Source organism: Chiloscyllium plagiosum, unplaced genomic scaffold (genome assembly GCF_037043375.1).
Source record: "Chiloscyllium plagiosum isolate Xiang-an unplaced genomic scaffold, Cpla_swu_hap1 HiC_scaffold_12, whole genome shotgun sequence".
NCBI classification, from domain to species: Eukaryota; Metazoa; Chordata; class Chondrichthyes; order Orectolobiformes; family Hemiscylliidae; genus Chiloscyllium; species Chiloscyllium plagiosum.
Window position 1 is genome coordinate 34,670,136 of NW_028270150.1, and position 23,457 is coordinate 34,693,592.

At 39.0% G+C, this 23,457-nt stretch overlaps 1 protein-coding gene across 3 annotated transcripts in view; it reads right to left on the reverse strand.

The window, feature by feature from the left end:
* Window positions 1-459: 459 nt before the first annotated feature.
* Window positions 460-23,457, reverse strand: part of LOC122555309 (E3 ubiquitin ligase TRAF3IP2-like) — a 71,441-nt gene continuing 48,443 nt past the window's right edge. For all 3 annotated transcript variants that reach the window (XM_043701176.2, XM_087992612.1, XM_087992611.1), the window contains 7 exons: window positions 22,701-22,743; window positions 18,694-18,761; window positions 18,258-18,355; window positions 16,385-16,453; window positions 16,118-16,234; window positions 13,658-13,732; window positions 460-6,053 (listed from right to left, as the gene is read on the reverse strand). In XM_043701176.2, coding sequence (XP_043557111.1) covers window positions 5,907-6,053; window positions 13,658-13,732; window positions 16,118-16,234; window positions 16,385-16,453; window positions 18,258-18,355; window positions 18,694-18,761; window positions 22,701-22,743 — 617 coding nt within the window. In that variant the 3' untranslated portion in view covers window positions 460-5,906. The remainder of the gene's footprint in view (window positions 6,054-13,657; window positions 13,733-16,117; window positions 16,235-16,384; window positions 16,454-18,257; window positions 18,356-18,693; window positions 18,762-22,700; window positions 22,744-23,457) is intronic.

Sequence of the window (23,457 nt, forward strand, 5' to 3'; positions counted from 1 at the left end):
AAGTGCTAGTAGCGTTAGAGTTCAGATGCAAAGTGTTGGCTGTGTGGCTCATTGCCTAACTTCGTAATGCCCATCTACCGTGTGCAAGGCATAAAGATTATGAGTCAAAAAGTATGGTGCTGGAAAAGCACAATCGGTCAGGCAGCATCCGACAAGCAGGAGAGTCGATGTTTCAAGCATAAGCTCTTCATCAGGAATCAGTCCTCACTTTCTCCATAAGAATTATGATACAATATTCTCCATTTGTCTGAATGGGTACAGCAGCAAAAACACTCAAATCTGCCTGTTCTTTCGCTGCCTCCAAAATAAACTTCTAGAACTCCCTGCCCAACTGTATTGTGGGAGTAGCTTCACAAGCTGGACTGCACACTGTCAAGAAAAGTCTCCAACACCATCATCATCTTGCCAACAATAAGCAGATCCCAAAGAATTTTAAGAGAATATAAGCAGAAACACTCAGACATTGGTAAAAGTTTAATTTATTCAACTCACTACATTCAAAAACATACAAAGTACATTCAATTATTTTAGATAATAGCAGAGCAATATATCAAGAGTTAAGCTCTTGATATTCAATTTCACTGCATTAACAAAGCTGCACTAATTGCAGTAACACATCCCATGGTTATTTTATAGTGTGTAAATCACAGAATTCCAATTCCATTAAATTCTGGATTAAACAAAGTTTATGAAAACATGCAAAATTGTTGTTGACAGATATTTATCAAATAACTTCTATTCGCAAAAGCTATGTATCCCCTTCATTGTCTCCTACGCAGGCTAAGCACTAATTGTAGGTCAGATATTATGTAGAAAATATGCTTCCAGAGTTTAGGTCATACTTCTTTAAAGTTATTGTCAAGTGAGCTTTGAAGGCAGCTGAATGGTTTGTCCTGATTTGTGGACTCCACTCAGCAGTGAGAATACTCTATACCACCATATGTGGTGTCCTACAACACCTCAAAATAACACTTCAATCAATCATGGATAGTTAAAACAAAAAAAACTCCCACAAATACAGCACCAGTTGAAATGCTTCATATTTAAAGCACAATGGGGGGAATAAAGCAACACTTTTGGCATAGAATTTTGTATAACTGCTCTGCATCAATTACACGAAAATGAGATATCATGCCCATCACAACAGTCAAACAACAGAAGTGGTGTTGTGAATGTAATGACTTATGCAGGGCAGAATAGCTCCACTACTAAAAACGGAAAGAACTGCAGATTCTGAAAGCCAGAAACAAAAGCAGAAATTGCTGGAATAGTTCAGGAAGTCCAGCAGCAACTGAGGTTCTGAGCAAGGGACACTGGACCTGAAATACTAACCAAATTTTCTCCACAGATGCTGCCAAACCTGTTGAACTTTTCCAATGATTTCTGTTTTTTTTGTTTCATAGTTCCACAACTGTTAGCAGACCATGTGGTTATTGGTCTTGTGTGAATTCAGACCCAGAGTGAATTATTCAATAAGACATCAGATCAGGCCTGTTATTATGCAACAGTTAAATATTACTTTCCTTCAAGCAGATATTGAATAAACCGAGATGTAACTCTCATCAGATTCCACCCTTTCTTGAAAGCCACAGAATAGGGGATAAATTGCTTCCCTATTGCTATGCAAGGTACATATCAGCCAACTAAATCCCAAATCCAATTTGGCTGAATGATCATCCTGGTCTTCATAGCTCAGCACAGTACTGCAATAAATGCATAAATTGTCCATTCAGACCAGTTATATTGGTTAGGAAGGAGCAAGTACCAAATTCTCTGCCATCTGGACTAATAGAATTTGTAGCCTGGATTCATTAAAAAGCCGTTGTAGTCCTGTACAGGATTTTTTATGTGAGTGCCACTGGCTGGGCAAGCATTTATTGTCCGTGTCTAATTGCTTTCAAGAAAGATTGAGAGCCATGTTCTTGAACTACTGCAGTCAATATGCAAACACACCCACAGCACAGTTGAAAAGGGATTTTGACCTAGTGACAGCGAAAGTGTGATAGATATATGGATCCAAGAGGGTATGTGGTTTGGTGACAACTTTGCAGGTGGTAATGTTCCCCTGTGTTTGTTGCCTTTGTCCTTGCAGGTTCACCCAGGATCACATGGTCTAGATAAAAGCATTGGGTCGGCTGGCCGCAAGTTGTAATTCATAAAAGAATAAAGAACCCTTGAAGAGAAAAGCTTGAGACTAACATAGAGGAGGAAATGGGCTTACATTTGTAACATAACATTTATTGTAAAGTGTATAGAAATTACTGTCAAAGCTACAACTAATGGTATTTGTTATTTATGGATAAACAGTACAGCAATGTCATAGTGCAATTAAAAATGAATGTCCAAAAGGTGCTACAAGTTAGCTATACGTTTGCAAAGAACAGAAATAGCCCCTAGCCAACCTATATGGGTTTGAAAAGGAATGTGCTGCTCTTGTCATTAAACTCACCACAGAATGTTAATTCTATTTATTAACTGCAATGATGAGCATACAGTGGCAGGCTCCATGTGGAAATACACTGCCAAAACAGCATACTGGGGCCACTGGCTCTGTATAATCAGAATTCAGGAATAAATATTGGTTAGTTGTTAGCACTACTGCCTCTCAGTAGCAGGAACACAGATTCAATGTCACTCAAGGGTGACAGGCTGTGCGGAGTTTGCACATTCTCCCAATGTCTGTGTGGGTTTGCTCGGTACTCCAGTTTACCCCCACATTCCAAAGATATGCAGGTTAGGTGGATAGGCCATGGGAAATGTAGAGTTACAGGGATAGGTAGGGGATTGGTTTTGGGTGGGATGCTCTCTGCAGGGGTCAGTGTGGACTTAAAATGGCCTGCTTCCACACTGTAGAAATTCTACATATAGTTAAGGCAGAATTGGAAGTTGAGAGTAGTTGAATAGCTGTACGAAGTCATAATTCATGAAAATATCTTGGGAAGCAGTGCACACAGCTAAGGGCTAGAGTTAAAAATTTTTAAAAACCTGTGGGAATTGGAGGATGGTGTGCATCAATAATAGTCCGTGACATGAAGGAAATAAACAAGCAATGTTTTCTTAACCAACTGAGCAAAATTAGAATTCAGGAAAAAAAAACCTGGGCAACACTAATTTTGTGTGAAGCTGGAGTTATACATGAATAAGTGCTGGAGCACAGTTTCCAGGATTCAGGGTGTATAGACACAGAAAAGGGAAGGTGAACCAGCAGCCTGTAAGCAGTCAGTAGGATAGCCCAAGACGGAGTCACATTTTGGAGGTGAAATTTCAAGGGCAGGTCATCAAAAGTGAAGCAACATAATCCCTTGTGAAGCTTTAATAAGATCTGCTGACCCAGTGCCAGCAGCATCTGGAAAGGAATTCAGAGAAATCTATGGGATTGATCTCAATTCCAGTTATTAATGTGCTCTGGAGGGTGTTCAAGAAAAGATTGCCTATGACCAATAATCACCTCATGTTAATTTTGAGATGTTAGAATGCAGATTATACTTCCCTATATTGTTGTATCTTTGCTAAGTTTTATATGTAATAAACTAGCTGTCCTTTTGTTAACAAAAAAAAAATGGCTGACATTCATAATACTATGGGTGGCACGGTGGTTAGCACTGCTGCCTCACAATGCCAGGGACCCAGGTTCAATTCCAGCTTCAGGCAACTATCTGTGTGGAGTTTGCTTGTTCTCCCCATGTCTGCGTGGGTTTCCTCCCACAATCCAAAGATGTGCAGATTAGGTGAATTGGCTCTGCTAAACTGTCCATAGTGTTAGGTGCATTAGTCAGAGGGAGTTGAGTCTGGGTGGGTTACTCTTCAGAGGATCAGTGTGGACTTGTTGGGCCAAAGGACCCATTTCCACACTGTAGGAATCTAATCTAATCTAAACCTAATACAGTATAAGGCCTATATGATTAGCCATATCATCTAGATTAAATTTTAACATTGTTGTGACCGGTGCAAGAGTGAGACTTGCCAGTAATTGGTGCAACCTTGCTTGTAACAATTTGCAAGTAAAGTTATTACATGCACTGTGCATCATTCTGTTTTCAGTGTTAATGATTGCAAATGAACTTCCCTAATCATGCATATTTATTATAAGCATATATGGCACTAAATTCAAATTTTATACCGTCTCTCTCAGTTCTTATTTCCCAATCTGTAAAGATACCCTGTTGTTTTCCCTGTTCATTCAGTTCCTAGATACCATGCCCTCTTGCTGCGATGTTTTTGAGCTGAAGGCTTCAGGGGTAAGTTTAAGTAATGGCTGGCACTGTTACACGCACTGCTACTGCAAATTATGGCATATTTTTATGTACGTAGATAGGGCTAATATCTCACTTGTTATTTTTAATACTACGTGTGCGTTTGCCATGAAGGAAATAAAAGATGGTTAGAATGTGAACAGAAAATACAAAATTAATGTGTAAGTAGGCTGGAAAAATAGAGGAAGGTTACTTTGCTTTGAAAATTATTTATTTTAGATGGTTTCTAAATGTAGATGAGAGAGGTTTCTAATATAAACGTTTACCGTGAGAACTGTTAAATTTACATCTCAAATTCTTTGGTGGTTTTCATAGTTTTTTGCATAGATACTCTTTTGTGGTTTTATCTGCAGATGTGTTTTTAAGTAGATTTATGGCTTTCAGTGTAATATCCTGTTCTATTAGGTTTGACAAAAGCTGAAAAAAAAATCACAGCAGTTCACATCGTGACCATAAGAAATGATAATTCCCATCACATTTATGGTTTGATATGCAGCCAGCTGTTAATACCTGTCAACAACTGTTATCCACTTTGCATTCCATAGATATTAATACAGGCACTGTTTGTCCTGTATTAAATTTTCATTTATTTGGGCAAACTTGGCTGTTCAACAAGCTGTTTGAACCTACTTGAGAACATAAAGAATAGAGATAGGTCACTGAGCATCATGGATGATCTCATACCTCAGATTGTCTATCCTAACTATCCCCGTATTAATTCCCTCAAGATCCAAAAAAAATCTATTAACATTAATCATAAACATACTCAATTACTGAGCATTCAGTATCCTCAAGTGTAAAATAATTCCTAACATTCACAACTGAGTAAAGAATCTTTTTATCTAAGTCTTAACCTGAGACTAAGGGTCTATGGTTTATTTGCAGATTCTAGCTTCCCCAACCACAAAAACGAACTTTCCAGCACTCAATCTATCTTCACAGGACGACCTGGAATACATCTCAGGTGATCCTTATGACACTCCTCCCTGAGGCAAGTTCATCTTTCATTTGGCAAACAGACCAGAACTATGCACATTATGCCAGATATGGCCTCACAAAAGGTCTTTTAGAGAATTGCACTGATACTTCCTTACTTTTATATTCTAAGCTCTTCATAGTAAAGGTTCACGTCAAATATTTACCCAATTTTCTTTGCACTTGCGTAACTTTGATGTATATATGAGGACATATATTTTAATGTGAATATTTTGCTGTCTCTCATCATGATCACTTCAGCTATTTAATCCTCATTATTAGTGTCAGATCACTGGTGACATCAGTAAACATGACTAGAGAGAAATGCCATGAAAACTGAGCTCTGAAATAAGATGTCAGCTTAAATGTTTCAGAAATGCTACCTGTTTAATGTTACATCTCATTTAGCAAGTAAGTCACGTTTACAACAAATGCACTTGATATACATCAAGCTGAAGCAAATCTTGGAATAAACATCATGTGTTGTGGCCACAATTTTATCATTTTTCAATGATACAAAGTTATTGCTTTGTGGCTGAATTCAACACGTTTGAAATATTTTGAAGAAATGAATTTCCATGAAGGTCTGAAAATTGGTTATTCTTAGCCACAAAAAAAATGCCATGTAATTAGCAAGAGTTTGTTTTATGATATTACTACAGCAAGATCAAGCTGAGATTATATGGATTTCTGAATGATAGTCGGAAGTTCACCAACTGGAGGAGGATTGTATTTTTCCAGGCGCATCAGTCGTCGTAGAATATCCTGGGTTTGCACTGGCCAACGGTAGACGTGTGTATTTTGTAGCCATGAAGGAACATGATTCTGAACAAATAATAACCCATTTTTAATTTAAAAAGTCAGCATCTGCAATCTGTTCAAAGTGCCAGCTGTCATGCTGTTAATAAAGTGACCATACTGTTTATTACAACTAGAATGAATCACTGATTATAATTTATTCAGCTCTCATAATTAAATCTCAATACTTCAATGCAGTTTTTAATATAATTTAGAGAAGCAATGTACTCTGGACTGGTCCCAATTAGTTCAACAAGATTTATCAGGGTTTTATGCAGGACGGTATGCCTACATTTTACTGAAATTGAACAGATATTGAAAGCAAGTTCATCTATTTATTAATTTGAGTATTAGTACATTAATAAATACAGTATCAGACTACAGGATTAACCTCTTAGCCTACAATCAACACTCTTTGGTTCTCCAGCTGCAACCTTATTTATAGCCGGCCTCTATTCAATTCAATTTCATCCAACATACATTTTCATCTCTCTCCCTAAATTCCTCTTCTCCATTTAGAGCCAGGATCTGTCTACTCCAATATTTACAATATCAATGTAACTCCAATTCCATGTCCATTCTTGTGTATTGTGGCTTCCACTTAGGCATATTCCATTTAGTTCTCTTTCATTTTTTTTCTCTTCTTGAGATCTCCTGTCTACTTTGCTTTTAACCAGTCATCCTTTCTATTCACTCTTTATTTCTTGGATTCTTATCACACAACTCAGTCATGAAAAAAGACTTCTACCTTCCCAGGAGTAGACTGGTCTTCAATAAACCTACAATCTACCTGTTTCTCTGTTTTGTCAGCATTCTCCAAAAAGGTCAATCTACCCATTTGAGACTGTTTCCTTTTGAGAAACAATACAACTACCCATCCAGTAAAGTACCAGTTTGGGGTTATTCTCATTAGACTTCTACATTTTAATCAGTGCACCCACGGCTGCTTCTGAATCGTCCCACAACTCAACAATCATTGGATTTCCCACATTTCCCTCCAGAAAGACAATTTACTCAAGGATGGCCCTACTCAGGTGTTATGAAGATGTGGGTGTACTGTACATGTAAGAAAGTTAAAAGCTGGTAGAGCTACCCAAGTGTTCTCAATACGGTAACAATGTAACACTTGGTTGAAAGCTAAATTAGCTGGTTGCCTGGAAACGACAAAACAGATTTGAATTAGGCCAATCAGTTTAAATTATACCCTGAAAAATACCAAACTCCAATCCAGTTTGAATTCAGTATTTTGACAATCTTAAAAGCCAATGACACAATCTGATGCTTTTGGGGTATAAGACAGGGGAAAATTGAACAGTTGAGAGAACTACTAAGCCACCAGCATGTAAAAAAACTGCCTGAAAAATAGCTCTCTTAAAAGTACCTTTATTGATCAGTAACCTGGGAAGCAGAATCCCCATGGAGGAAAAAAGGCGGCCAAAAGTCAGAAAACGAAAGCTACTTAGTTTTGAGGTGAGAAGTTTTGTTTTGTAAATCGCAATTGAATGTTTTATTAGACTAGACTTATAGAAGGGAAGGTTAAAAAAAAAAAGGTTAGAGGAAGAAGTTGTAAATCATTGTTAGTTAATTATTCTGTTATACTTTAAGAAATAAAGTTGATAATTTTTACTTTAACTAGTCCTTGGCCAATTTGAATTTTTACAGATTACTGCATGGGATAAATCTTTTCTGTGTCGCTAGTTTTAAATTAAGCTGTGAGTTTACTCCGTGTTGTAACAGATTGGGGACACATCCGGGATTTGAACTGGTTTAGACAGATTGGAGTAGAATTGGGAGAACTAAAATTCCCAGCAGATTTAAACACCTGCAGGTTAGTGTCCTAGATCTTTACTTTTGGTGACTTGTGGCGGATTAAATTAAAAGTGAGAGAAACAACTCTTAAAATTACTGAAGAGGATTTGAAGATGATTCTCAAATTTGCCAAGGAAGTTTAGAAAAAAAGAAAAAGGCCATACTTTTAGAATTAGCAAAGAAATTAGATTTGGGTTTAACCAAGGACAAAAGTAAAGCTGAAATTGTAAGAGAACGAGTCAAACATTGAGGTGTATCAGAGAAAGAGCCAAGTGCAGTAGAAGTAGAAAAACTTAAATTGCAATTGAGGAAAATGGAGTTAGAAGATAACAGAGAGAGAGAGGAAAAGAGACAGAGAGAAGGTTCTTTGCTGAGCAAAGAGAGAGAAGAAAAGGGAGAGAAAATTTGAACTTGTGAAGTTGCAACCTAGTCAGCAAAGTCAAGTTAACAGGATGGAGATTAGAAGAGAAGGCTGTGATAATATATTATGAGAAATATGTTGAAGCCTTCTTTATTTCGTTTGAAAAATTGGCTAGGCAGATGGAGTGGATTGAGGATTTTTGGGTAATGCTAGGCCCAACTAAACTGGTAGACAGAGCTAGTGCCACACTGTCAGATGAGGGGTCAAGAGATTATGAAGAGGTTAAACAGGCTATTTTAACTGCTTACGAATTGGTACCAGAAGCATATTGACAGCGGTTCAGAAACACAAAGAAGAAACCAGGTCAGACTTGTGTTGAGTTCAAAAGAATTTAACATAATCATTTAGATCGATGGGTACATGCCCTAAAAAAAAGATAGGACATTTGAGGCTCTAAGAGAGATTATTCTGCTGGAGGAGTTCTGAATGACTGAAGTGACACCCTGGCTTTGACTAGCATATTGCTTATTGTTGACCATTCCATTATTTTTTAAAAATCATTCCTGGGATGTGGGCATCACTGGTGAGGTCAGCATTTATCATCCACAGGGCAGTTAAGAATCAACCACATTGCTGAGAGTCTGAAGTTATATGTTACCCAGATCAGGTAAAGATGGCAGATTTCCTTCCTAATGGAGATGAATGAGCCCGATAGGTTTTATGATAATCAGTAATGGTTACATAGTCAGCATTAAGCTAACTTTGCCAGATTTTTATTGAGTATAAGAGCTGGCAATTCATGTTAAAATTGTACACAACATTGGTTTGGCTGCATTTAGAATACGGTGTCCAGTTCTGGTCGCCACATTACCAAAAGGATGTGGCTGCTTTGGAGAGGGTGCAGAGTATGAGGATGTTGCCTGGTATGGAAGGTGCTAGCTACGAAGAGAGGTTGAGTAGGTTAGGTTTGTTTGCATTAGAGAAAAGGAGATTGAGGGGGGATCTGATTGAAGTTTACAAAATCTTAAGGGTATAGACAGGGTGGAGAGAGACAAGCTTTTTCCCAGCGTGAAGGATTCAATAATGAGAGATCACACTTTCAAGGTGAGAGGTGGAAGGTTTAAGGGGGATACACGCGGCAACTACTTCACACAGAGGGTGGTGGGCGCCTGGAACGCATTGCTAGCAGAGGTGGTAGAGGCAGGCACGATAGATTCATTTAAGATGCGTCTGGACAGATGCATGAATAGGTGGGGAGCAGAGGGATACAGATGCTCAGGAATTGGGCAACAGGTTTAGACAGTAGATTTGGATCGGCTCAGGCTTGGAGGGCTGAAGGGCCTGTTCCTGGGCAGTAAAGTTTTTGTTCTTTGCAAATTTCTCCATGTGCCATTGTGGATTTGAATCCCTCTCCTCAGAGCATTACCTAGAGGTTCTGGATTACTGGTCCACTATGCCAATAATGCTTTTTCACCAAGCTCCTTGCTCCTACATGCTCTGGCCAATCACTTTGTGACATTAGGATGCTGACTCCCAAGGCCTCAATTCTTCCCACTACTCCTCTCGCATCTGTTTCTCTTCTGAACATTTCTCTTACTCAGATCTCCTTCAAAATCTAATTCGCTATTCCTCCCTCTGCACTCATTGCAATAATTTCAGGCACCTTGTTCTCTACTCGGATTTCACTTTCCTTCTCCATTTATAATCTTTGACCCCTAATTAAAGCTGTTCCTTCAAACATGCAGCCTCTTGACTTTTATATGCTCAATCACAGCAAACAGAAGCTTATATTGGATAAAATGGTTAAACATCTAAATTGCCAAATTTGTATAAAGTGATAAGGAGTTAATAATTATTTAAATGCCTGTAATTGTTTAAATGCTTACTCAAACCCGCTGCAGTGAGAACTAAGTTTTGGAAAAATCTTTATTTTTGACATTATTTTGCAGTTATATAGTCTCTATTTCACTTTCAGTGTGGAAGTGTCAATATTAATGGCTGTATAACAACTTTCAACAATTATCACCTTATCAACCTTATCCAATCAGCAAAACAAAGATGGAAAATGTAATCAATGCTGCTAATTAGCAGCATCTATTGTCAATAACCCGTTTGCTATTGCTGCTTAGTTCCTGATTACATCAAAACTTTGATTAAATCACAATTGTGAGACGAATGCTGAAGCAGGGAGGAGAATTGCTATCCTTGACAAAGGCATTTGATCGTGGAGCTTTAGCAAAACTTAGGTCAATGGCAAAATGTTGCGGTAACTGGGTAATGCCTGACAAAGCTGAAAATGTGTTGCTGGAAAAGCGCAGCAGGTCAGGCAGCATCCAAGGGACAGGAAAATCGACGTTTCGGGCATAAGCCCTTCTTCAGGAATGAGGAAAGTGTGTCCAGCAGGCTAAGATAAAAGGTAGGGAGGAGGGACTTGGGGGAGGGACGTTGGGAATGCGATAAGTGGAGGGAGGTCAAGGTGACGGTGATAGGCCGGAGTGGGATGGGGCAGAGAGGTCAGGAAGAAGATTGCAGGTTAGGAAGGCGGTGCTGAGTTCGAGGGATTTGACTGAGACAAGGTGGGGGGAGGGGAAATGAGGAAACTGGAGAAATCTGAGTTCATCCCTTGTGGTTGGAGGGTTCCCAGGCAGAAGATGAGGCGCTCTTCCGCCAACCGTCGTGTTGCCATGGTCTGGCGATGGAGGAGTCCAAGGACCTGCATGTCCTTGGTGGAGTGAGAGGGGGAGTTAAAGTGTTGGGCTACGGGGTGGTTGGGTTGGTTGATCCGGGTGTCCCAGAGGTGTTCTCTGAAACGTTCCGCAAGTAGGCGGCCTGTCTCCCCAATATAGAGGAGGCCACATCGGGTGCAGCGGATGCAATAGATGATGTGTGTGGAGGTGCAGGTGAATTTGTGGCGGATATGGAAGTGTCCCTTGGGGGGAAGTAAGGGGGGAGGTGTGGGCGCAAGTTTTGCATTTCTTGCGGTTGCAGGGGAAGGTGCCGGGAGTGGAGGTTGGGTTGGTGGGGGGTGTGGACCTGACGAGGGAGTCACAGAGGGAGTGGTCTTTTTGGAACGCTGATAGGGGAGGGGAGGGAAATATATCCCTGGTGGTGGGGTCCGTTTGGAGGTGGCGGAAATGACGGCGGATGATACGTTGTACATGGAGGTTGATGAGGTGGTAGGTGAGGACCAGTGGGGTTCTGTCCTGGTGGCGGTTGGAGGAGCGGGGCTCAAGGACGGAGGAGCGGGAAGTGGAAGAGATGCGGTGGAGGGCATCGTCGACTACGTCTGGCGGGAAATGCCTGATAAATGCAGGTAATTGAGAATGCTGGAAGCCAATCATTACAACCCCTTAGCAGTATCTTTTAATGAACCATCTTTGCCAATTCAATAGTCTTCAGGAGCAGACAGACATGTGATTTTGCTTGGAAATGGAAATGCTGCACTTCCCAAAATGCATCACCCTCATCAACACTCCTGACTATCACCTCATAAAAAAGTTATCAAATTTGTCAAACATTACCTTCCCTCGACATAATTGATTAATCAGAAATAATGTCTTTCCAATGCATTCTGTCTCCCACAATTTTTAATAATTTCCCTACTGAGGTAAGAAAGGGCAGTAATTTCCTGGCCTTTCAGTTCCTCCTTTTGTTTTGAACTAACGGGACAAGATTAGCAATCCTTTGAATCTCTCAGACCTCAACTATGGACAGAGATGACGTAAGAAGTACTGCTAATGCCCTGATATCTCTTCCTTTGCCTCTTTCAACAGTCTGGAAAAATCTCATCTGGTTCTGAAAAATTATCCATTCTTAAGGCTTTTAAACTCTCACTATCTTCCTTCTCTCAATTTCTTCCAAAATTTCAAAGTCCTCCACCCTTGATGCCTATACCTGCATTGTCCTTTTCCAGTATGAAGACCAATAAAATATTCACTGAAGATTGTGTTCACATACCAATTACCTCTATGGGGCCTACTCTTTCCCTAGCTATTCTGTTGTTTTCTATTGGGAAAAAAAAACCCTGTTTACTTTTATTCTATCTGCCAATGCTTTCTCACGCACTGTTTGCTTTCCTATTTTCCTTTCAAGGTCCCATATGCACTTTTTATACTTCCCTAGGATTGCTACTGCATTGAGCTCTTGGTATAGACTTTAAGTTCCTTTTTCTTAATTCTAACTTTTATGCACCTTATGTGCTTGACATTCAGGCTTCTTCAGTCTTGGTCCCACCTTTTGTTTTTATGGTATATTAGATAGAATACAACCTTGTACTCTCACCATGTCCTCCTTGAATGCCTCACACTATTGTGACACAGTTTTATCTTCAAGTAGCTGTTCCTCCCAATCCACTTGGGTCAAATCATAGGCTGCCTTACTAAAATGCACCTTTACCCAGTTTAGAATATTTATTCCTGACCCATCCTTATCCATCTCCATAACCATTCTAGATCAACCAAGTTAGCAAGTTTTAAGAAGGTTTGTAGCTCAGGTTGTTGGTTTGGATGTAGGTTTGCTCGCTAAGCTGGAAGCATGGCATTCCAACCAGAATTCTATCAACAAACACTGACTTGGATCTCATTTACCACCCACTGAGAAACATAACAGGAAATGACATCACCAACCCAAGGAAATCGAAACACACATACAGAGTGGGCCATACCACCAGTGCTTCATCCGGACGCTCACTGATGTTACCTAGTAGGGTGATGAAATGTCTGAAACCGAACCTTCCAGCTCAGTGAGCAAACCTACATCCAGATCTAACCGAGTTATGGTCACAATCTCAATGTTGTTTCTGATGTGCCTTTCACTTGCCTGAGCTCATTTCTGAATACTGGGTCCAGGATAGCCCCTCCCTCATTGGGCTTTCTCCCTACTGGCTAAAAGGTTTTACTGAATGCAATTTACAAGTTTTGTTCCCTCTCTCCTTGCATAATAAATTATGCTAGTCAATATTTGGGAAAAACCCCTACAATTCCTGCATTTCTTTGAAATTTGATTTCATATTTGATCTTGTCTTTCCCTGACTGTTTGGGGACCTATAGTACACACCTGACAGTAGATATTCCCTTTTGTGTTCTTTACTTCTACCTATAAGGCCTCATTTGACAATCACTCCTCATTGCTATGATTGGTTCCTAGATCAATCTTGAAACATTCCCTTTAGCTCATCTACTTTATTCTTCAGGCTCCTTGCACTAAAATATATTCAATTCAACCTAAATACACTAAACTCACTTCTTTCTTAACCAAAACTTTCCAGACTCACTTGCATTTTCACTTCTAATTTGTAGTCTCTCTACTCTGAAAGATTGATTGTCAGGATTCCATCCTCAGGTCAAACTAGTTTAAATCTACCCCAACAGCATTTGTAAATCTCCCCGGGAAGAGGTTAATCAGTCTTCTGATCAGATGTAAGCTGTCCAAATTTTACAGTTCCTACTTCCTCCATACTTACCATGTTAGCTCCTGGGAAAATAATTGGAACAAATCTGAAGTTCTTGCTGCCATTCTGAATAAATTCGTTTTGAAGCTGCAATAAAGCAACAAGTAGAAGTTTATGAAACAGCCCAGAGAACCTGTATTTTTTAAAAAAAATTTGGAAATGCATATTCCTTACAGCATTAGCAATAAAGAGTTACACTTAGTTTGTTTCACATATCTTGGAAAGAAAAATATCTCAATTTGAAAAATGATAAAGCTAGATTGAGTGAAAGCTTTTCATTTCAGGTCTCAGAAATGTTCATTAAATTTTAAGGGAGCGTTCGGCAAACAAAGTTTATCCTCTTTTCCAAGGAATTAGCCAACATCAGCTAAAGACAACCTAACATTGAGGTTAGAACGTTTTGTCTCAATTTTGTTTACAGCAAACCCGAAGTCTCAAACTTATTCCCTGCTGTCTGCTTGCATTTGCCCCAAGAAAATGTTGAGGTTGAGAAGATGGGCTACGGTGAGGATGGCAAAACAGGGATCAGTGTCCCTAGTGTTGTGAGGACACTTCATATTTAATCATTTTTGTGGACTGAGTTTGAAGAATTAAGGAGCTGTGTAGATTTTTTTTGGGAAAGGTCAATGAAAAGGACACCAGTCTTCCATGTGTGTTTGCAGGCGGGGAGTTTGTGTTTGGATTTCAATTTAAGAAAGCCTGCTACAGAACAAGCTGCTTAGCTCTAGTCTCCTGTTTCAGAAACACTTTTGCTGTGAGATCAGGGTGAAATCTGATTGTTCTTCTGGAAGAGTGACTAAAAGACCCTCTGAAGATTTTATTTCTTGACCAAACTGTATTCAGCAAGATCCCAGACTCAAAAATGTATGTAATTAGTAACTTAAGCACAAGTGCAAAAACACAAGACTAACTCAGGCACATTTTGCATCTTTTTTTGCCTTCAGGGACAGATCTTACTGAAGGCTGAAACAACTTTGGAGAAGCTAATATCCCTAAGGTAGAATCAGGATAACAAAAGATGATTGAAATCTCTTTACAGTGAGGCATGTAAATGCGTCTGTTGGCAGAGAGACAGCAACACACAGGATTAAATTAATCATAGATTTAAAAGAGAGAAAGACATGGTATGAGATCACAAAACGTGCGCTCTTTAGAACAGAAAAGTGGACAGCACTACTTGTCCACAATAAAGTTAAAAAATCACAACACCAGGTTATAGTCCAACATGTTTAATCGGAAGCACACTAGCTTTCGGAGCGACGCTCCTTCATCAGGTGGTAGTGGAGAGCTCAAACCTAACACACAGAATTTATAGCAAAAATTTACAGTGTGATGTAACTGAAATTATACATTGAAAAATTGATTGTCTGTTAAGCCTTTCATCTGTTAGAATACAGTGATAGTTTCACTTCTTTCAGGTGTAAATCACAAAACCATTTTTTTTTTTTAAAAAGTTGCATTCTCAGGTTAGCTGTTAACAATGGTGATAGCTAGACAATATGTTGAGGGTTCCCTCCTAGTTGGGGAACACTTCAGTGGTCCAGGACATTCAGCCTCGGACCTTCGGGTGACCATCCTCCAAGGTGGACTTCGGGACAGGCAGCAGAGAAAAGTGGCCGAGCAGAGGCTGATAGCTAAGTTCGGTACCCACAGGGAGGGCCTCAACTGGGACCTTGGGTTCATGTCACATTACAGGTGACCACCATTGCACTATACACACAGATACGCCTTCTCACACACACGTCCACACACCCTCTCACACACACCCCCTCACAGACTTAAGACACTCTGCACATGGGTACACACACACACACAACCCCCAACCCAGACAGACACACATACACAGACAGACAAAGACCCACATGCACACATATTTTGTAGGGTGAATTTGTACTTGCAGGATTACATTGTACTTTGCTCAAAAACTGCATGCATTCATGTAGAACTCCATTATCTCACTTTTTAGATTAGAATCAATCTAAACATCATGGCATAGACAGAGAACACAGGGGACCAATACCTTCAACATATTGTCTAGCTACCACCATTGTTAACAGCTAACCTGAGAATGCAACTTTTAAAAAAAAAGTTGTGTGATTTACACATGAAAGAAGTCAAACTATCACTGTATTCTAACAGATGAAAGGCTTAATAGACAAATGATTTTTCAATGTATAATTTCAGTTACATCACACTGTAAATTGTTGCTATAAATTCTGTGTTAGGTTTGAGCCCTCCATACCACCTGATGAAGGAGCGTCGCTCCGAAAGCTAGTGTGCTTCCAATTAAACCTGTTGGAATATAACCTGGTGTTGTGTAATTTGTAACTTTGTACACCCCAGTCCAACACTGGCATGTCCCATGATAAGTTACCATAACTCAATACGATTGCTCAAATTCTCTGTGCATTGGGTTTGGGGATAACTTAGTGATTCAAAAGCATTAAAATTATTTCTCATAATTGGAATTACCTGTTTGTAGATAAAGACTGTATTCAAAGAATGTTCATCATTTTTTATGTCAAAGTTCTGAGATGTAACAGCTTCCCAGTATTTTGGGCTGATTACAATGATGATCAGATATCCTTTCTGTGTACATGTATGAGAAATGAAGGCATTACTGTTATACTTTGAACTTTTTAGTATAATTCAGTCAATTCATAAAGCAGACTCATTATTTTCCAGGCAACTATGAATACTGTTCAAACATGGAGTCTAATTTTAAAAAGGCTAACTTACATCATTGATATATCTTTCCATCCAATCAATTTTGTTTATACTTCGAAAATTCTGCTCAAACATATCAATCTAAAAAAGAAACAAATGGTCTTATAAAAAGGTACTTGGAAGTATGACTTTGGTTTTTCTGAATTTTAAAAAACTGCATGTTCATTAATACAATAAGCATAAGTAAATTAAATTAACTTGCACTGCAGAGAGACAGGTTAAGGAAAAAAAAAGAGAATTGCCTGGATTCTTTATACTTGGTTAGATTTCATTATTCTCTTAATTCCAATGGGTCCATAGCGGGGCAGTATTGTGACAAATATTATGAAACACCACAGATGCCATCAAGATGTGTAAATGTGTAAACTTGGGTGACCCACCTGAGAGAGTATGGCTTTCTCAATGTAGTGAGTAGCCATCTTTGAGGATTTGACTGTGGGTTCAGGGACGTCTGTTGCAATTGTGTAGCACCTTGATGAGACCATTCCTGGAGTAGGGTGCACAGTTTTGGTCTCCTTACCTGAGGAAGATGTTCTGGCAATGGAGGGAGTGCAAGAAAGGCTTACCAGACTGCTTCTAGGGTGGCAGGACTGACATATGAAATCAGACTTGACTTGTAGTGACTGTATCCATGACAGTGTAGAAGAATGAGGGAGGAATTCTTATAGAAACCTATGGATTTCTAACAGGACTCAACACTGAATGGTGACCAGGGAGTCCAGAACCAAAGGTCACAGTCTGTGGATATGGAATAGGCCATTATAAGACTGAGATGAGGAGAATCTCTTCACTCAGAGCAGTGAGCATATAGAATTCTCTGCAACTGGAAGCAGTTGAGGCTAGGGCATAAGTGATTTTCAAGGAGGAGGTGGGTATATTTCTTGGGGAGAAGGGACAGGAGGTCAAAAGTATGGGGAGAAAGCTGAAATAGGGTACAGCATCAGTCGTGTGCAAATCCATCAAGTACATAAGGTATTTCTATCCTTGTATGTTCCTAAGGTAGGGGAGAAGATCAAATCAGAACTCTGATTCCCATATTATCTTTATTTTGAAGTTTTGCTATAAATATCCCCAAACATATTATGCCTGGTAAATTATTTTACAATTGAAATGTTGAGAAATTGTTAATTCTGTTAAAGAATATCATTTTCAAATTAGTTATGATTTTAAATGGAAATGTTAAACTGATAAGTAGAAACAAAGTTTAAAATTCCACTTTTCAGCACTTCCAAAGTGGGTTCTTACTCTGCAAATGCATTTTATCTAACCAAAAAAATGCATGCAAGTAAATTGCTACCAATCAATAAGTTTAGCAGATTCCAAAATTAATTTTTTAAAATGCAATCTTAAATTTGAATGTCTGACACCCAATTATACAGGTAAAAAGCTACTGGGTGGTACCAATCATGTTAGTTTGAAAGATCAGTTACAAATCTCTGACCACTGACACTGGACGGACTGCATGTTAACAATGTTAACCTGGAAGTTTAAAACACAGTAGATTTGTCTATGAAATTTTCAAACACAAGGGAGCAAAGTTCCTTATTAAATCCAAAAGAGGAGTTGCAATATGACAGCAAAGACCTACTCTGGTAAACGTATGTAACAACAGTAACCAGAAATATTTTGTCCAGACATTTAAATGGTGACTATATAAAGATTATAAATGTTTACGACAGAACTGTAATTATGCTTCTAACCCAGAGATGTATTGTGGAACAAAATTTCTAAACATGTAATCCAAACTGGCTATATAATTCCACAAGAGTATGAAGTAATAGAAATAATTGGAAATCAAGCTTATAAGAACAATCTTGTCAACCTTCAAACTTCAGAGATCAAGGACAAGAGCTGAGTGAAGGAGGGAGACAGTAGCACAACCAACCTGGGTTTCAAATCCATTCCTGATCAACAAAGCAACAAACTTGATCACCTCTTCAACATGTCTGTCATTATCTGTAGCATAAGTCACAAAGACTTTTCCTGGTAAAAGTGAAAGTGTGTATATTATGAATTCATTAGTGTTTCGGAAATTGGAAATATCAAACCCAGAATACTAACATGGAACTATGAATAAAAAAACAAAAATGCCAGAAGACTGTTGAAAACAACAGCAAGTTAATTTACCACAAAAATACTTTTCTTCATATAATCATCATGAAAAAATTAGATATCGGACAATTCAAACATTATCTTAGCTTTGTATATCTAATACAGTCTAATCTAAATGTAATTTCCAAGTTACAATGATAAAGTTAACAAAGTAAAGGCCGATTTTATTTTTCAGCTAAAGGCAATTTTGATTTATTATCAATACTTACTCTGTTCACGGGGAAGTACAAGGCTAAACGGTGCATTTGTATTTACTGGATCTGTAGGAGCAACTGCCCTGAAAATACATGAATTATGAATTAGAATGCTCAGATTAAATAATCTATATTGAATATGAAAACCATACTTGCAGCCTCCCACATCAAGCAAATTGATCTGATTAGCTAATGCTGACAATCAAATGAAAATCTGGCTCCATGTTTCATTTTTAATAAATCATATTCTAAAATTATGCACAAAGTCATTTTGCACATACATAATAATCAACATGCACACAAATCAGACAATTGCAGAAATCCTGAAATAAAAACAAAGTGCCAGAGAAACTCAGGTCTGGTAACACCTGTACAGACAGAAACAGAGTTAACTTTCGGTCCCTTGGTTTCTCCAGCTCTGTTTTTATTTTAGATCTCCAGTATCTGCGGTACTTTTATTAGACTGCAGAAAATCTGAATGCTGTCTGTTTCTATTTGATAACTGTGAAAGCAAATATGACACAAATATTTCCTTTAATTTGTAATGTGAGATTAAGATAAAGATATTAGGCACATCAAAATCTCATGAACTTTGGTTTTAAAGGGGCAATATTTGAAATAGTATGCAAACTAGAAATCCATCTTCATTGTTACATTTAATCAGTTTCCACCATTTAAGAAAAATGCATTGTTCTTCCATTCTTCCTATAAAATGAATAAGTTTACATTTCCACACATTGTACACTATTTTCCACCTTCTTCTCAACTCGGTTAATCAGTTTATGCACCTTGCAACATCTTTGCATTTTTCCCATTGTCTGCTTTTCCATTGCAGAGAACAACACAATGGACTCTATCACACCAAACCATGTGTACTGAAACAAGTATCCCAGGATTATCTATAAACCAATGTTGTGATCTCTGTTCTACAGCATGATGGCATTAAGCAGTTGATGACGACTCAAGATATAGCTGCTGGACAGTAGGTCATGAGGGAAAACCTACTGAACTTCCCTCAACAATTGCAGATACAGGTGTCACATCTTGTGGTTAAATACAATTCTGCTGATTGCACACAGTACATCATGGATGCCCGTTTTGAGTTACCAGATCTGTTCAAAATTTACACAATTTAGCATGGTGGTGATATAACACAACACAATGGAGGGTATTCTCAATGTGAAGATGTCATTTTATCTCCACATGGACTGAGCGCCACACAGTGCTGTCATGGTAACTTCATGGTCCAGCTCATCTTTCATTCTGCCATCAAGCCAGGGGATCAACGCATGTTCAATGAAAAGTGCAGGAGGGCATCCCAGAAGCAACATCAGGCACACAAAAACCTGGTGCACCTACCACACAGGATTATTTGCATGCCAAAGACAAACAAAGTACGCAAAAGACAGTTGAAAAATGTGGCGCTGGAAAAAGCCTTCATCAGGCTAAAGCCCAAAACATCGACTCTCCTGCTCCTCAGATGCTGCCTGTCCTGCTGTGCTTTTTCCAGCTCCATACATTTCAATGGACTCTGCAGCATCTGCAATCCTCACTTTCTCCTAGCACAATGGATGGAGAGAAGCAATCTCAACCAACAAACAAATCAAATCCAAGCTCCACTATATTGCCAACATCCAGTCATGAAAGATGAAGGCTGGTAATTTAATAAGTGAACTGAAGAGATGGCTCCACAAAATACCATGATCCTCAGTTAGGAGTTGACCACACATGGGAATCAATACAAAAACAAAAATATTGAAACATTTGCAACCATCTTCAGAGGAACCAAACAGATAATCCATTCACCTGTGAGCAAATCAGCAGAACTGTATTCAACCACAATGTAACAGATGCATCTGCAATTGGTGAGGGAAGTTCAATAGGATTCCACCCCCCCCCCAACCCTGGTTCTCTCATGACCTACTGCTGACTCTCTCCAGCAGCTATATCTCGAGTCGTCATCAACTACTGAAGCTCGATAAATCCGAGTCACAAGTTATTTTGCAGATGGAATGGAGTGCAACAGAACTAAGTGAGCAGCTTTAACTTATTAAAATTAAGAACACACCTTCATTTACATCAACAGACTTGAGGTTGAAAGGGTGGAGAGCTTCAAGTTCCTCAGAGTGATGGTAACCGACAATCTGTCCTTGACTTCCCATAAAATTGTGACGGTCAAGGTGGCACAACAATGCCTCTTCTTCCTCAGGCAGCTCAGGAAATTTGACATGTCCATAACAACCTTCACCAACCTTTATAGATGTACAATTGATAGTATACTGTCTGGGTGCATAACGGGTCAGGCAGCATTTGAGAAGCAGGACAGTCAATGTTTTGAGCATAAGCCCTTCATCAGGAATGAGTTTATACCCAAAACGTCGACTCTCCTGCTCCTCAGATGCTACCTGACCGGCTGTGCTTTTCCAGCACCACACTTTCTCCTTGTTGCATTATGGCCTAATATGTCAAATGCTCTGCCCAGGATCGCGGGAAGAAACTCAGAGGGCAGTGTGCACAGACCAGACCACCACAGGAGCCGACTTTCATCCATGAACTCCATTTACATTGCTTGCTGTTGCGGAAAGGCTGCCAACATCAAAGACCCTTCGCATCCTGGTAATATTTCCTCCAAATTCTTTCATCAGGCGGATGATACAGTAACAGGAACATATAGGTTCAGGGACAGCTTCTTCCCGGCTGTTGTTGGGACTGTTGAATGGACTCTCTAGCCTCAAATAATGCTGATCTTGCTAAAGATGACCTCTCTTGTACGCCCTGTGCAATGTTACCTGTATGACTTGTGTCCTTTTGTTCTGCGCATTCTTGCTTACTATGGTCTGCCTGTACTGCTCGTGAACAAAGCTTTTCACTGTATTTCATTACACGTGACAATAAATAAAATAAAATCAATTTAAATGGTAATCTTCGGCCAAAGCAACTCACTCCATGCGATATTAAGAAACAGTTCAAGGCACTGAATACCACAAAATCCTGACAATTGGTTGGAGTCATACCTAACAAATGGGAAGATAGCTATGGCTGTTGGAGATCAATCATCTCAGTCCTGGGGATCACTGCAGGAGTTCTTCAAGACAGCATTCTAGGGCCAATTATCTTCAGTTGCTTCATTAATGATCATCATTCCATGATAACATAAGAAATATGGATGTTTGCTGAAGATTACACAACATTCAGCTCTAATCACAGTTCTCCAACTACTGAAGCAGTCCATATCCATATGGAGCAAGACCTGGACAATATGCAGGTTTGGGTTGACAAGTAGGCAATGACCATCTCCAACAATGTAGAATTCAACCATTGCCCCTTGGTGTACACTGGCATTAACATCATTGAATCTCCCATTAACAACATCCTGGGTGATTACTACTGGCCAGAAAATCCTGTCTACAAGGCACAAGTCAAAACTGTGATGAGCCCACTTGCTTGGATGTAATCAGCTCCAACAATATTCAAAAGGTTCAATGCTATCCAAGACTAAGCAGTTTACTTGATTGTCACCTTTCCAAATCTACGATGCCGACAGGCTAGAAGAACCAGGGCAGTAGATGCACAAGAACACGGTCATGTCCAAGTTTTGCTCCACATCACACATCATCCTGATTTGAAAGTATGTCTTCATTCCTTCACTGATGTGATATGAAAATCCCCAAACTCCCTTCCTAGCAGCACAGAGTGTCCCCATAGCAGTGCGTGAAAGAAACTCAATCATCTTATCCAGCGCAATTAGGGATGAGCAATTAATGCTGGCCTAACCAGTCACCCACACCCCACAAAAGAAAGAAAGATGAAACCCACGCACCTTGTGATTCTCATTGATTATATCTACTTCCTGTATATAGTACTCTAATATAAAACTTCAACCACTGATTAATCAATCTTTCCAAAGGTCACAAAATCTGACCTAAATAGTAATGTTGCCAACACATCAAATTTCAAGATATTAACAGCTTTTTTCCATTAGAGAGAATTAAGAAGTGAGGAAAATACTTCAAAATGTCTACCTCTGAAATGAAACATTTCCAGGACCATTTGGAGGATTGAAACCTGCAATTAAATTCAAATGTTAGAGGTTACACAATGTGAACTAGTGGTTTTCAGAGCAATCATAATAAGGCATCTACTGAATGATTCTGTTCATAAGATTAAAAGGTAGCTTTGTTTCTGTTCTCACTTCTTAAATGCAAATCCATGGTTCGAATAACTGACATTGTTCCCACCGCCATCTCAATCTTTAGAGATTTTGCATTCTGTCTTTGCATCCTAAGTGTTATCAATGTAAAACTAAACCTTATTATTCCCATAAAAATGATGTTTTTTACCCTGAACTAGTGCACCTGTACACTACCACTAGTATTTTCTGTTAAAAATAGATGTGTATGTTGGAGCATAATTGAGAATGAAGTAACTGAAAAATCATTGAAAGTAACTTAACTATTATAAGTATCTTCTACAATTACAAGCTGGCAGTTAGATAGATACCTGCATCATCATTTGAATAATGCTTAAAAGAGACAATTTAAAAAAAATTGACTTGTACTTAGCAGGGCAAATGCAAATTTATCTCGGGCAAGACCAAAGTCATCGATTTAAATGGATGTAAAGTGTGAAGTTTAAGTTAACATTTTACTCATGGACAGAGTTAGATTGTAGCTTTTCATTGTAATTGATCCATATAGTTTTACCTCAACTCAAGAATAACTGCCTTTACGACTGAACTTGGTGTTGATTAAGGGCTTTGTTATGCTCAATTTCATCTAC